This window comes from Thunnus albacares, chromosome 23, assembly GCF_914725855.1.
Source record: "Thunnus albacares chromosome 23, fThuAlb1.1, whole genome shotgun sequence".
In the NCBI taxonomy this organism is placed as follows: domain Eukaryota; kingdom Metazoa; phylum Chordata; class Actinopteri; order Scombriformes; family Scombridae; genus Thunnus; species Thunnus albacares.
In genome coordinates, this window is record NC_058128.1 from 25781377 (window position 1) to 25793510 (window position 12134).

General features: G+C 42.5%; 1 protein-coding gene across 3 annotated transcripts in view; it reads left to right on the forward strand.

Moving 5' to 3' along the window:
• The first annotated feature begins 1495 nt into the window (after nt 1–1495).
• Nucleotides 1496–12134, forward strand: part of lmo3 (LIM domain only 3) — a 50032-nt gene continuing 39393 nt past the window's right edge. The window contains exons 1-2 of one of the 3 annotated variants that reach the window (XM_044344084.1): nt 1496–2133; nt 8171–8384. In XM_044344084.1, coding sequence (XP_044200019.1) covers nt 8179–8384 — 206 coding nt within the window. In that variant the 5' untranslated portion in view covers nt 1496–2133; nt 8171–8178. Of the gene's footprint in view, nt 2134–2896; nt 3955–4260; nt 4615–8170; nt 8385–12134 lie in introns of those variants that run through there. The other 2 variants (XM_044344083.1, XM_044344085.1) reach the window with 2 other exon arrangements.

Consider the following 12134-nt stretch of genomic DNA (forward strand, 5'->3'; position numbering starts at 1 on the left):
TACAGTATGTGTCCATCCATCCATCTATCCATTTTCTATACTGCTTATCCTCTAGAGGGTCGTGGGGGAGCTGGCGCCAATCTCAGCTGACATTGGGCAAGAGGCAGGGTACACCCTGGACAGGTTGCCAGTCAATCACAGGGATGACATACAGTATACAGACAGACAACCATTCACACTCACATTCAAACCTACGAGCAAATTAAGATTCACATGGAACCTCCATGCGAGGCACGGCGGTGCAGTGTGTTGCCTCACAGCAAGAGGGTTCTGGGTTCAAACCCGTTGGCCGGCTGGGGCCCTTCTATGTGGAGTTTGTATGTTACCCCCATGCCTGCGTGGGTTCTCTCTGGCTTCCTCCCACAGACCAAAAACATGCAGATTAGGGTAATTGGTGACTCTAAATTGCCCGTAGGTAGATTGCAGTGTGTGTGTTGATGGTAATGAGAACATGTCACCCGTGAGTGTTTTTAGTAGTTTTTGGACAAAAATGGAGCACTATGGCACAGAGGAATAAGATATATCAGATGTGATACACACACTGTACTTGTAAGGATGAGTTCATAGTTAGTTCGTGTCTGAACATGAGAATTGTTGACAATAAAAAATATATAGAATATTACAAGACTTTTGTGACCTTTAAACTTGACCTCAAACATAGGAAAGTATCTTAAACAGCAAACTATACATCTGTGCTTACTAACAGAAACAATGCATATACCGATACTGTCACCATCATGATCTCAGTCAGGAGCTGCAGGCCGCATACAAGCACAACAGTTTCACACACTGATGTGTGCTGTTGTGGAAACACACACACATGAAGCAACATTTCAATCTGGGTCATCATCCGTGACAACATAAAGATGTGAGAACATTTTATCCAACATTGCTGCTCAGAAAATACTTGATTAAACCCAATCACAAATAGTTTATTATGCATCAGTGTGAAAATTGCCTTCTTTTTAAAGTGCAAAAGCGTGACATTACCATCTCCCCAGTTTTAGCACGCTGACTAATTAGATGGGTGATAGGAGTGGCACTGATTGGCATTATAAAAGCTGCACTATCACTTCTCACCGGTTCCCAGCATCAGCTCTCCTCTCTCTGCTCAAAGTTGCCATCAGAGGAATTATTTAAGATAAAAGACACTGGAAAAAATATTCTCCCCTGACAGATATTATCATTACAAGCCTTTATGGAAAGTGCTAACTTACTTTTTTCCCTTCCTCTCTCTTTCTCTCTCCATCTGTGCCACTCACTCTGTCTCTCTTTTACTGTCTCTTTCTCCCTGCGGGTAGAAAAAGGCAAGGAGAGAGACAGGAGGAATAGAGGAGTGAGTGAGCTCTGTCAATTGGAGTGAGTGCACTCCTAAGTCTGGCTTCACTACAAAGGTTAGCAGATCTGACTGTCAATAGTGTCTTGTGGGTGGGAGGGGGAGGAGGGAGGAGACGTGGAGGTGAGGTGGTGGTGGGGGGGTCGCCTTGAGAGAAAGAGATACTTTGATATTTCGGAATGTTAGAAGGGTGAATGTGGAGAACTGGAGGTTGGGGATCTAATTACCGGGCCATAATTGGGGGCTGGGGAATAGGTTGCCGTCCTCTCAACTCGCTGCAGATCAATTATGTTAAGAGAACATCTGTAAGTAGAGCTTAATGAGGTCCATTAGAGCAACATGCGCTGCCTTCCCTAACGGTGCTTGTCAGCTTCTTGGATGAGCTGGAGTGTGCTGCTGACTGGGGACCTGGTGGAGGGGCTTAAATAGGAGAGGAGGCTCGACTCTCTGCCGCTTTTCCCTTCCAGAGAACCAGAGAGACACACAGACAGACAGGGGAGGGAAGGTGAGAAAGTAACAAGGGAAAGGAGAGACGCCCTGTGAGCGGGGTCCGGGACTAAGCAGAGCCGCGGGGGGGGAGCCGAGTTTAGGGCGCTCCGACATCCCAGGAACTTGAGGGGAGAAGCAACTGTTCTCTAACTCTTTCCGCCAAGTTTTCTTTAGACAGTTTGGAGTTGAACGAGTTTTGAGAAAGTTGCCTCGTGGACACTTTGAATCAAAGTCAAGAAAACAGAGAAGACACACCGCTGCAGTGACCGTCACCATTTGTTTTGGGCATCCCTGGCTGTACTTCAAAGGTACGTGTGCAGTCCTCTGTTGTATTTGTGAGTTTAAAAAACGCTTTCCGCAGAATGACGGCTGCGCTCCAAGTCTCGGGCAAGCTCCGCAAGAAGACATAAACACAGCAAGCATATACCTGCTGAGGAAACGACATCTAAATAATTGGCTTCCCCAGGAAAAAGGCTTTCTTCTCTGATAAACCAGTCATCGGAGGTTAAATGAAGCCGCCGACGGTGCTGAGGATGTAGTGTCGGGTTTTGGTGCAGGTCCCCGCTGTCATTTTATTTCTTCATTAGAGTCAGAGACGGAGGGCTGGCTCAGGTACAAACATAACAAGCTTCTCCTCTGTCCGTTTGCGCATACATGTGTGCGTGTTTTCGTCGGGATAAAGAGACTTGATCCGCGCCATTTGACGGTCTCCTCCATCCTCCACCTACACTACTGCCTCTTGTCTCTATTTTCCATTTATACGGAGGATGAATAATTGGTGGAACGCAGTGAGTGAAAGGAAGGTGGAAGGGCACCGGGAGAGAGGTGACAGTCTCACACACACTACACACCTCTGCAGCAAATTGCATGATTGCCAAGATAGGCCGCCTTGAAATAATTCAATCCATGACAAAACCTAATTACTGGCAGGTAATACCCTGTCAGCTTTAATGCATCTCATCACTCATAATGGCGCAGAGAGCATTTTATGACCCATCTCATTATCGCTGCATTTTAGGCTGGAGCAGCATGCCAACTATTGACTTGTGTCTCCTCCTTCCACAGCATCCTCCTTATTTGCACTCAGATATTCTTATTTTCACACCAGTCTGTCACTGAATTGAATGGAAAAACACCGCATGGTAACCAAAAAATACACATGCTATGAACAAACGGTTGACTGGTAGTCTTCGTTCGCTTTTGTGCACAGACTAATTGTTTTAAGGTTCATTAATTCTGGCTCCTAATGAACTTGACTTGAACAGCCCAGTTAAGTATAACACATTATACCATCAGTCTGACTGCATCTCATGATGCGGGTGATTGGTCCTCATGCAGTCAGATGTTGGAGAGCTGGTGTTTGTCCTGGAATCACCTCTATGTACACATCTGAGCTCCTGTTTAAATAGTGAGACTGCACCTCACTTTAACACTGTCTGGGCTTTACTTTGCTGCCGTTGAGATCTATAGGTTTGAATGTTCTCTGGTATAATTATTGAAGGACAGGTGCCCGTCAGGTGTAACAATGGGCACCAGAGAGCAGCTTTAAACTAAAGAAATGCCGATAAGAACTAGTGCTGACACTGGCTGCTCTGTATGCACCTCTAAACAAACCTACCTGTGTTTCTGTCTCTATAATGTAATGAGTGTCGTGCGTCTGCGCGCCACCGCGGCTCCAAGAATGAGGGACGTTGGAAAAAGTGGGCGTTCCGGAGGCGCGCACGCGATGCATGCTCTCTGTTATAGTGGAGCAGCTCGTAATAAGTAAATGACCTTATCTTGGCGTATTGGTAGTCTAATGATTCACCGGTGAGGGACTGGGGATTTGGACAAAATAAAGGTATACTTCTCCCGTCTCTTGCCACTCGGACGCTGATGCATTGGGACGCCGGCCTGAGCCCCACACACTCCCTGCATGGTCCACGGCGGGCGGATGAACACCTGTAGCTGGGTAGTAGGCTATCCAACAAACCGGTGGCTCTGATCCATGTGGAGTTCATTATTTCCATCCTGATGATCAGTGCGGTCCCACATGCGATGTCAGTTTGGTGAACTTTTTTTGCTCAGAGGGGATCTGTAGCTGGAATCCGCTGCTGGAGTTCAGGATTCTGCTTAACTAGTTAAGAAAGGTGAGAAAGCTGGAGACGTTTCTATTTTGACATTTTTTTTGCATTTTGAACAGCCCTTGCTGGTACTTAATTCTCATAATCATTCAAACTATACGGATTGAGATTTCATGAATACATGAGTATTAGCCTACATCTAAATATAGACTATGAGTGAAAACAGTGTCGGGGGAGCATGTTATGTTCCTGTGGTGATGCTGGGAAAAGCGAACTGTCGCTGTGTGCGCGGTGCCCAGTGGCACGTCAAAGAGCTGATTAGCGAAGCAGCGTGCAGTAGGAGCCGCTGTGATTAGGTGGCCAGTAGGATTAGATGGTCGCTGCGCCGCGGAGGAGAAGCATCTCTTTGTCGTCCTGTCATTCGTTGCTTGCGTCCCATCGTACATACAGCTCCGGTCGGCGATAAACGTGCTTTCAAACGCCGTGTAACGCCCGACGGCAGCAAAACAGCTCGCTGTAGCTCCTCCGCCTGCGTTTTGTTGGCCGGTGTTCCCCCTTCTTTTCATTCCTCTCTGATCGTCGTGCTGGATTGTTCTCTCTCTAACAAAGCCCGATCCCAGCCTGCCTACAGACAGCTGCTTTCCGGACCAGGCGGCTCCGGGTTGCATGGTGGTGCTTCGGCTGCTGAAGCGGCTCAACAAATGCAGAAAAGGGAGAAAAGTTTCGGTAAGGCGCATTCTTTGCGTTTTGGCTTCTATGAACCGCACGTTTCATGTGTATTTAGTGTGTTCTGCGTCGACAAGTTACAGCATCTCTGTGCGTCGACGAGTCAGATCTGACCTGCTGCCGCTCTAACCTGATCCATTTTATCTGTTATTCCACTGATTACCTTTCATTAAGATATGCTCTGATGTTATGTTAGTGATCATGCAGCTGATATGTTCCCGCGTTCATAACGGCTCCAATTTTCGTTATGTGCTTATGAAAGCTGCATGTCAAATAGAGTCTCTGCGTTAAATCCGTTATTGGCCTCTACCAGCACTCCGCTGCCATGGCAACAGTAATTAAACTGATAGGGTGAAATGCCAGCATCTCGTTGCCGAACAGCTGGGACTGAAATAGCAGGCTATTCTCCCCTCCATCCCTCCATCATCCTCCATCCGCTCAGGGCTCAGATGATGATACATGTGGCCGGGGACGCGCAGCGGCAGCAGCCTCGAAGCCCACAATGAGAGAGTGGAAATGAGGAAAGGGAGGATACGAGCCAGCGAGCAAATAAAACAGATATCATTAGGGGCTTCGAGCAGCTGTGATTTCCCTTCCTTTATGGAAAATTAAGCTTTTGTTGAGCGCTTCCCCCGGTAATCGGAAGAGCGAAGTGGCCAAATTCCTTCCATGCTTCTCCCCTTTTCCTCTGAGTGGATTGCACAGTAAAAGGGGAGTCGAAGCTCTGCTTTCTTTGGTTTGGTAATGAGTGGCGGGGACTTTGTAGTGTTAAGGAGGCTGGACGGATCAGTGCCGCTGAAGAGGCGCGGCGGAGAGCAGCCGGCCGAGCAGCCGTGCTCTCTAAATCCAGCCAATTAACAAATCAGCAACCCCAACGCACTGGAACAAATGAGCTGAGCTGCTCGCCACACTGTAACCAGTTTGATACTGTCTTTGCAAATTATTTATTATCAAAGTTTTTTATAAAACAATGTGTGGCAGGTGAGGAAAATTGATCTTTATGTACAGGGACAACATTTTCTATTTAAGAAGTGGCTTTTTTATGTTTTGAGCCCATTTATTACAACTCAGGTGTAATGTTCCTCACTGTCATTGTGGCTTAGTTTGTTCTGTTTTGAAATGTATTTCCAGGCAGCCACTGGTTTCTGTTCATTGACAGTATTACAACTCGCAGAAACTTGAAACCTACTTGAGGTAGATCATCCATTCCAGTGAACATCAGGTTCAAGAAAGTGTGTGGTCAGTATACTGTGTACAGACTGTAATAATAACATATCAGCTGACATGATTTTCACTGAGATGGAACAACTTACAAGTTTCTGTAAGTTGTTTGTAGTGAATTTAATGGAAACCACTGGCTGCCAGGAAGGTAGGAACAAACATCTGAAAAAGTAAAACACTACAGCACCTCTTTAGCAATGATCTGCAGTCGTGATTTGATAAGTAATAAATGGACCAAAAAACATTCAGAAACATTTTAAGTGTGCTTCCACACTAAAATGGTATAGTGTGAGAAATATCAGTAATGCAATTTGCTCATTGACATGTTTGGAAGAAAATGGCAAACAGAAAGTTTCACTGTTTCAAAATGAGTAAAACTGCAACTATACCTTAAGAAATATGGAGCGTGTGTGTGTGTTTGTGTGTGTGTGCGTGTGTGTGTGTGCAAGTGCGTGTGTGTGTGTGTGTGTGTGAGTGTGGTGAATGGGGCACAAAGGAGAGTGGGGGTGTGCCTCTCCTCAGGGAATGGTAGGAGAATACTAATTCCAGTCTGGTACGAAGCCACATTGTCCCCCCCTTCTAGCCCCCAGTGGGCCAACAAAGGCTCTCCACAGTCAGTTCAGGCCAAACAATACGGACGCTGCAAAGCTTCTCGCCTGTAGCCACGCCCCTTTAAACACAGAAGAGGTCAACGTAAGAAAAAAAGTGTCCAGAAAGAAATGTGAAACTGTGGCTTTGTGTCTGTGTGGGCCGCTTGTTGGTCTCACAACACTTAAATTGTTCTGCTGTTGGTGTTAGTTTGTGATCTACTGTCAGCTGCTGTTAGGTCAGAGCTCAGCCTGCTGACCACTAAACAGTCTGCATGCACTTCTTTGTTACAGTCTATTGCTGCCAGCAATGTATATATACACACGGATGTTAAATTAGAGTTTTGCTTAATATTGTTATGAATTTCTGTTGTCTTCAAATGACAATGGAATTACAGCCACACCTGTTTTGTGAAGCTTTACTTAAAATTACTTACATGCTGTAAAACATAGGTCAAATATTTTAGTTAAGGCCAGGATAATGCAAACTATTTTCCATGAAAAGTGGAGTGCAAGAGTATGTGTTTCTTGCGTAACATACCACATCTTAAAGACATAAAGACTAATGTGCTAATTGGTGAAATCACCAGTTATATCCTCAATCTGTTTTATTTTGATAGACTTGGGTTGAAGCTAACACTGGTGTGTGTTCTCAATGTTAGATATAGTCTTTGGATTTAAAACAGACCTGATTGTGTCCCCAATTTGTACTATATACTAACTGTATGCTGTATATTAATTGTTATGGCATACTGTTTAATCACTTAGTATTCAAGAAATCAAAGTATTTTACACTAACAGGAAATAATATATGACATGTCTCATCATCATTTGTAATTTATATTAATTTTGTGCAGCTATGAGCAGCTGCTCCATTTCCTTTATGTATTGCATTGTGCAACAACACTCAAAAATCTGGTGATTTTTAATCTGCGTACTGAACAGTGTACTTAATGTACTAAAAATTATATAATTGTAATTTTAGTATACTTCCATACACTGGACTTCATGAATAATATACCTAATGTGTGGAGTATCGAATTAAGACACAGCTAAACTCTGACTTATGAATACCATTGCCAATTAAACTTATTTTTTTTTCCTTTGTGTGAACTTCCTGAAGCTGTCTCATCACTTACACATTTGTTAGGTCTTTGCAGCTCCTTGTGAAGTGTGCAAAGGAACAACATACTCAAAAACCAGACAGTCTTTAGGCTGTAAACAGACTTTTTGAGTATACTTAATTTTGTCCCTTTTCCAGTGAGAACACACTACATATTAAAAATCGTGAGAATTGGGATACAGCTCTGCATACTCTTAGCTCATTATGTACATATATGATACCTAGTATACATATAGGAAATTTACAGTATGAATACTGAACACATGAATACTGTACGAATAGAACCGTTGCTGCTTAATCATCAAATAGCATATTGAAAACGAGTTTCTGTTATCCTTGAAATATCAGTGGACTTGTATCTGTCATCATTTCACTTTTATCATCAACTAAACCAAACTAAACTTAACTAAACTATACTAAAAAAAAATCATCAAACGTTAAATGGTATTTTTAATGGGTCACATTCCTTGCTTGATCATGTAGCTTCATCGTGTCTTCGAGTTTTTGTGTGTTTCTTTCTTTCACTGTGAGGGCGTCATTATTAAGAAAACATCTGCTGCCTCCTCAGTTAGCAGTGCACCAGGGTTCGATGAGTGCTTGAAGCTTCTCTCTGTACCCCTCCCAGGTATACAAATGCTCTCCGTCCAGCCGGACACCAAGCCAAAAGGCTGTGCCGGCTGCAACCGGAAGATCAAGGACCGCTACCTGCTGAAGGCCCTCGATAAGTACTGGCACGAGGACTGCCTCAAGTGTGCCTGCTGTGACTGCAGGCTGGGCGAGGTGGGCTCCACACTCTATACCAAAGCCAACCTCATCCTGTGCCGGAGAGACTACCTACGGTAAGAGTGGCAGCCAACATCTTCAGAGCATCTGCGTGACGTTAAACAAACACTGAGTATGATCCAGATGGCATATAGTCTGGTCACTGTGTGAACACGAGTGTTAGTAGTGAAGACTTTTCTCACCAAAATGCACTCTCACATGTTTAGAATTCAGGTTGAGCTCTCTTATAGTTTGTGGAATGGACCACAGCCAGATTTTTATTTACAAGAAGGCTCTCCTTGGATTTTGACCCATGGCCTTGTTTCACATCTTCAAAATCTGTCACAACCCAGCAATTAGACAGCAGCAAATCTGACATGTAAATTACAGTATGGCATATATTTGTATACTACTTCCAGTTTTTTAATTTATTAAATTAGTGTGATATTTTGTGATATTTTTTTCATATCGATTTGAGTTTTTACTGACACCTATTACTCAGAAATTCTCATATTCTCAAAGAAACCTTCTCTCCTCACTAGCAGATTATTTTCACTAATTTTAAAGCCCAGTATCTTTTAACATTCAATAACAAGCCGAATAAAGGTTAAAATGGAGTTTTTTTGTCAGTCTGTGGGTACATGTCATTTTTCTCCCCAGAGCTGTCAGTGCTGTGGGGGTCTTACTAAGGCCTGCTGAGAGACAAACAGCTGCTGGCACTAAAGCTGTTTACATAAGAAATGAATTAATAGCTTTTGGAGGCCTGACGTGTAACGCTGTCAACTGACATGGGTTTCACATACAAGGATTTCTGTTTTACCTTCATTCAGCTGGAGTAAGATTTGCAACATCCAGAATTTGATTTCTGAGGGACAAGATGGTGAATAGTTCAAGTGGTTTTCTCTACTGTATTTTAACATGACATAGTTTATATATATTGCACTTAATATAATTTTACAACATCCAATGCATTTTTGACAGACAGACATGTAGTATTTATTTAAAACAAAAAAAGGATGACAGGTTCATATATCATAGTATTGCTGCTGACACAGGATCACTTTAGATTTTTCTTGCCTACAATCATCCAACTGTTTTTGAACGGTTAATTTATTTTCCGCTGACATTGTTTACAGGCCCAGTCATTAATATTGATAATATATATAACAAAATCAGCAATGTGTTTTGTTTCTCAACTGATCATAAGGAAATATACAGGTCTGTTTTATTTTTGCTGGAAAAGTGCAAGTAGTCATATTTTCATGTTGCATATTTCCTTGATGCCAGCTTCTTTTAGGACATGTTTCACATGATGATATACACTGTCATTAGATTGTTTTGGAGCAGGGAGCCTTCCAGGTGAGTTGGGACATTTTTTGTTATTACGGAAAGTATGTTTACAACTACTTCTTTTATGCACCTATCACATTTTCACATAGAAACATCTGACTGAAGGGAAGTAATGAAAGTGATGTAGGGACCGCTGAATCTCAGTTGATAGCACGGGTCATCTACTAATCAGAAGGCTGTTGGTGACTGGCTGGTCCATGCTGAGGTGTCCTTGAGAAACACACCGAACAGAAAATTGCTTCTGATGTGTGTGAAAGGTAAAATGTAAGTTGCTTTGGATCAGAGTGTCTACCAAAATACATATTAGATGACAAGCAGTAATCAAGAGTCACAATGTTTCACAGTTACATGCTCTGTCTGTATGTTTCATGGACATTACTGAAGGGGCCTACCAGGTGCAGGCACTAGCATCTAAGGTGTGTAATACAGCTGTGCAGTCGATGCTTAGGTTATAAGTGTATAACAAAATTAGTCAAAGCACGTCAAGTGTTTCATAACAGAATAACTTGTTATCTTTTGTCTGGTATCTTAGAATCTTTTGCATTGCAGCTGATAATATTTTGTATAACGTATGTGAAGCAATGGTGAATCAGGGTACAGCATAACAGTTGTTCAGTGGGTGGAGGGGGTTAACCTGCCTTCTTACCTATAATACACAGTACCTGTTTTTAAGGGAATTTGAGATCTTACTGATACGAATCAGAGTAACCGTGGAGAATGCAGTACTATCAAATTAACCCAGCCCAATACTTAATATTTTTGCTAGCTGGCAAGTTGCAACCTGGTGACTTATTGTCACTGCTGATACAGTGTGTGTGTGTGTGTGTGTGTGTAGATCTGGAGTTGCTGAGTCATTTGTGTGTGTAATATGAACATTGTAATTTAAAAGTTGAAAATAATAAAGTGAGAGTTAATATTTAATGGTAAAATGTATATTTAATGCCCAAACCTGAGCATAATCCTCAGTATGCACATGAAAATGTTCCTGAACCAACATGGAACTGCTTGGGCCAAATTTCAGACTTTAACTGAGAACATCCTGTTTCTTAAATGTACTTTAACTGAAAGAGGAAATAGAGATTAGGTCTCCTGGGGACTGTTATAGTTTTGTTCAGTTGTCAGACAACTGAAACTGAAATATACATGAATGATAACACCTCACAACTCAATTGCAGAAGTTCTTAATGACAGATATTTCGGTTTCTGTTGTCAGACAATTGAACAAGCATGAAATAGCAATTTGAACACAGCTCATAAATGATACCTTTTAACCAAGGAAACGGTAACTCCTGCACTGCTGCAGTGAGATTTTGATTAAACCAGTATTTTATGATCATAAAGTTGTCAAGGAAAGGTAAATATAAATACAAGTTAATGGCATTATTTGGATTGGGTGATCAGCTATTTCAACATTTAAAATGAGTGATCACAGAGGTTAGAGGAGAAATTTGTCTTCCTAACTTTATTGCCACACAGCATAGGTTTGCATCATTAAAAGGCTGGTAAGAAGCAGGTAAGAAAAAAGTGCGTAAAGAAGGCTACAATGGAGAGAAAAATACATGCATAGAAATATGTTTACATATCTATCTATACATATTAACTTTACATTCACAGCACTATTGTATAAAGGTAACTTCTAAACCTGAGTGCCAGGCCCACTCAAAATATTAGTCCATGTAGTGCCCAGTGTCCATAGGTCCTTCTTGTCCTGGTGGTTGCTGTGCAACAGAACTCAAGAACAAAAACTGTAAATGTCATCAGTTAATCAATTAACGTGGACATTGTTTGCCTAACACCAATGCCTACAGTAGCAGAGAGGCTGGCCGAGCATTTCTGAACAGGCGTGCAGGCTAAGAGGGAGACCAATTCCAACATGTTATTCTTTCATCTTCAAAGTTCAAGGTGACTGAATTGATTTGATGCTTGCTATCATGCGAGTGGCCTGCCTGCGAATGCGCCCTGACATCTCCTCACTGCTGGCTAATGAATGGCAAATATAGCAAACCGCAGCACACCACATCTGATCTGCAGAGCAACAAAGAAAGCCAGGCTCCATCACTGAGTCAATCAATGGCTGCAACATCACAACGCAATACAATTTTACACACACACACACACACACACACACACACACACACACACACACACACACACACACACACACATACGCACACACACAAAATCCCTCACTTAAAAAGCAACCTCAAAAACAGTATATTATTTCTACTTGTGTTTATCTCAGTGTGCCAGCCTTAGTTAGGGACAAGAGAGGAAAAAATAAGGATGACTTCAGATTTATTCCATTTTTATATTCCATTGGTTTTAAAAGTAAATTATTTCAGCCTTCATTATACCCCCCACCCCCCTTCTCGAGTCAATCCTAGTCTGTTTAGCAGGGTGGCATGTTATTAGGCCTGACATAACCAGGGTTAATAGAATTCTTCAGGGGTCTAAAACCATGAGCGATGTGATCCCAC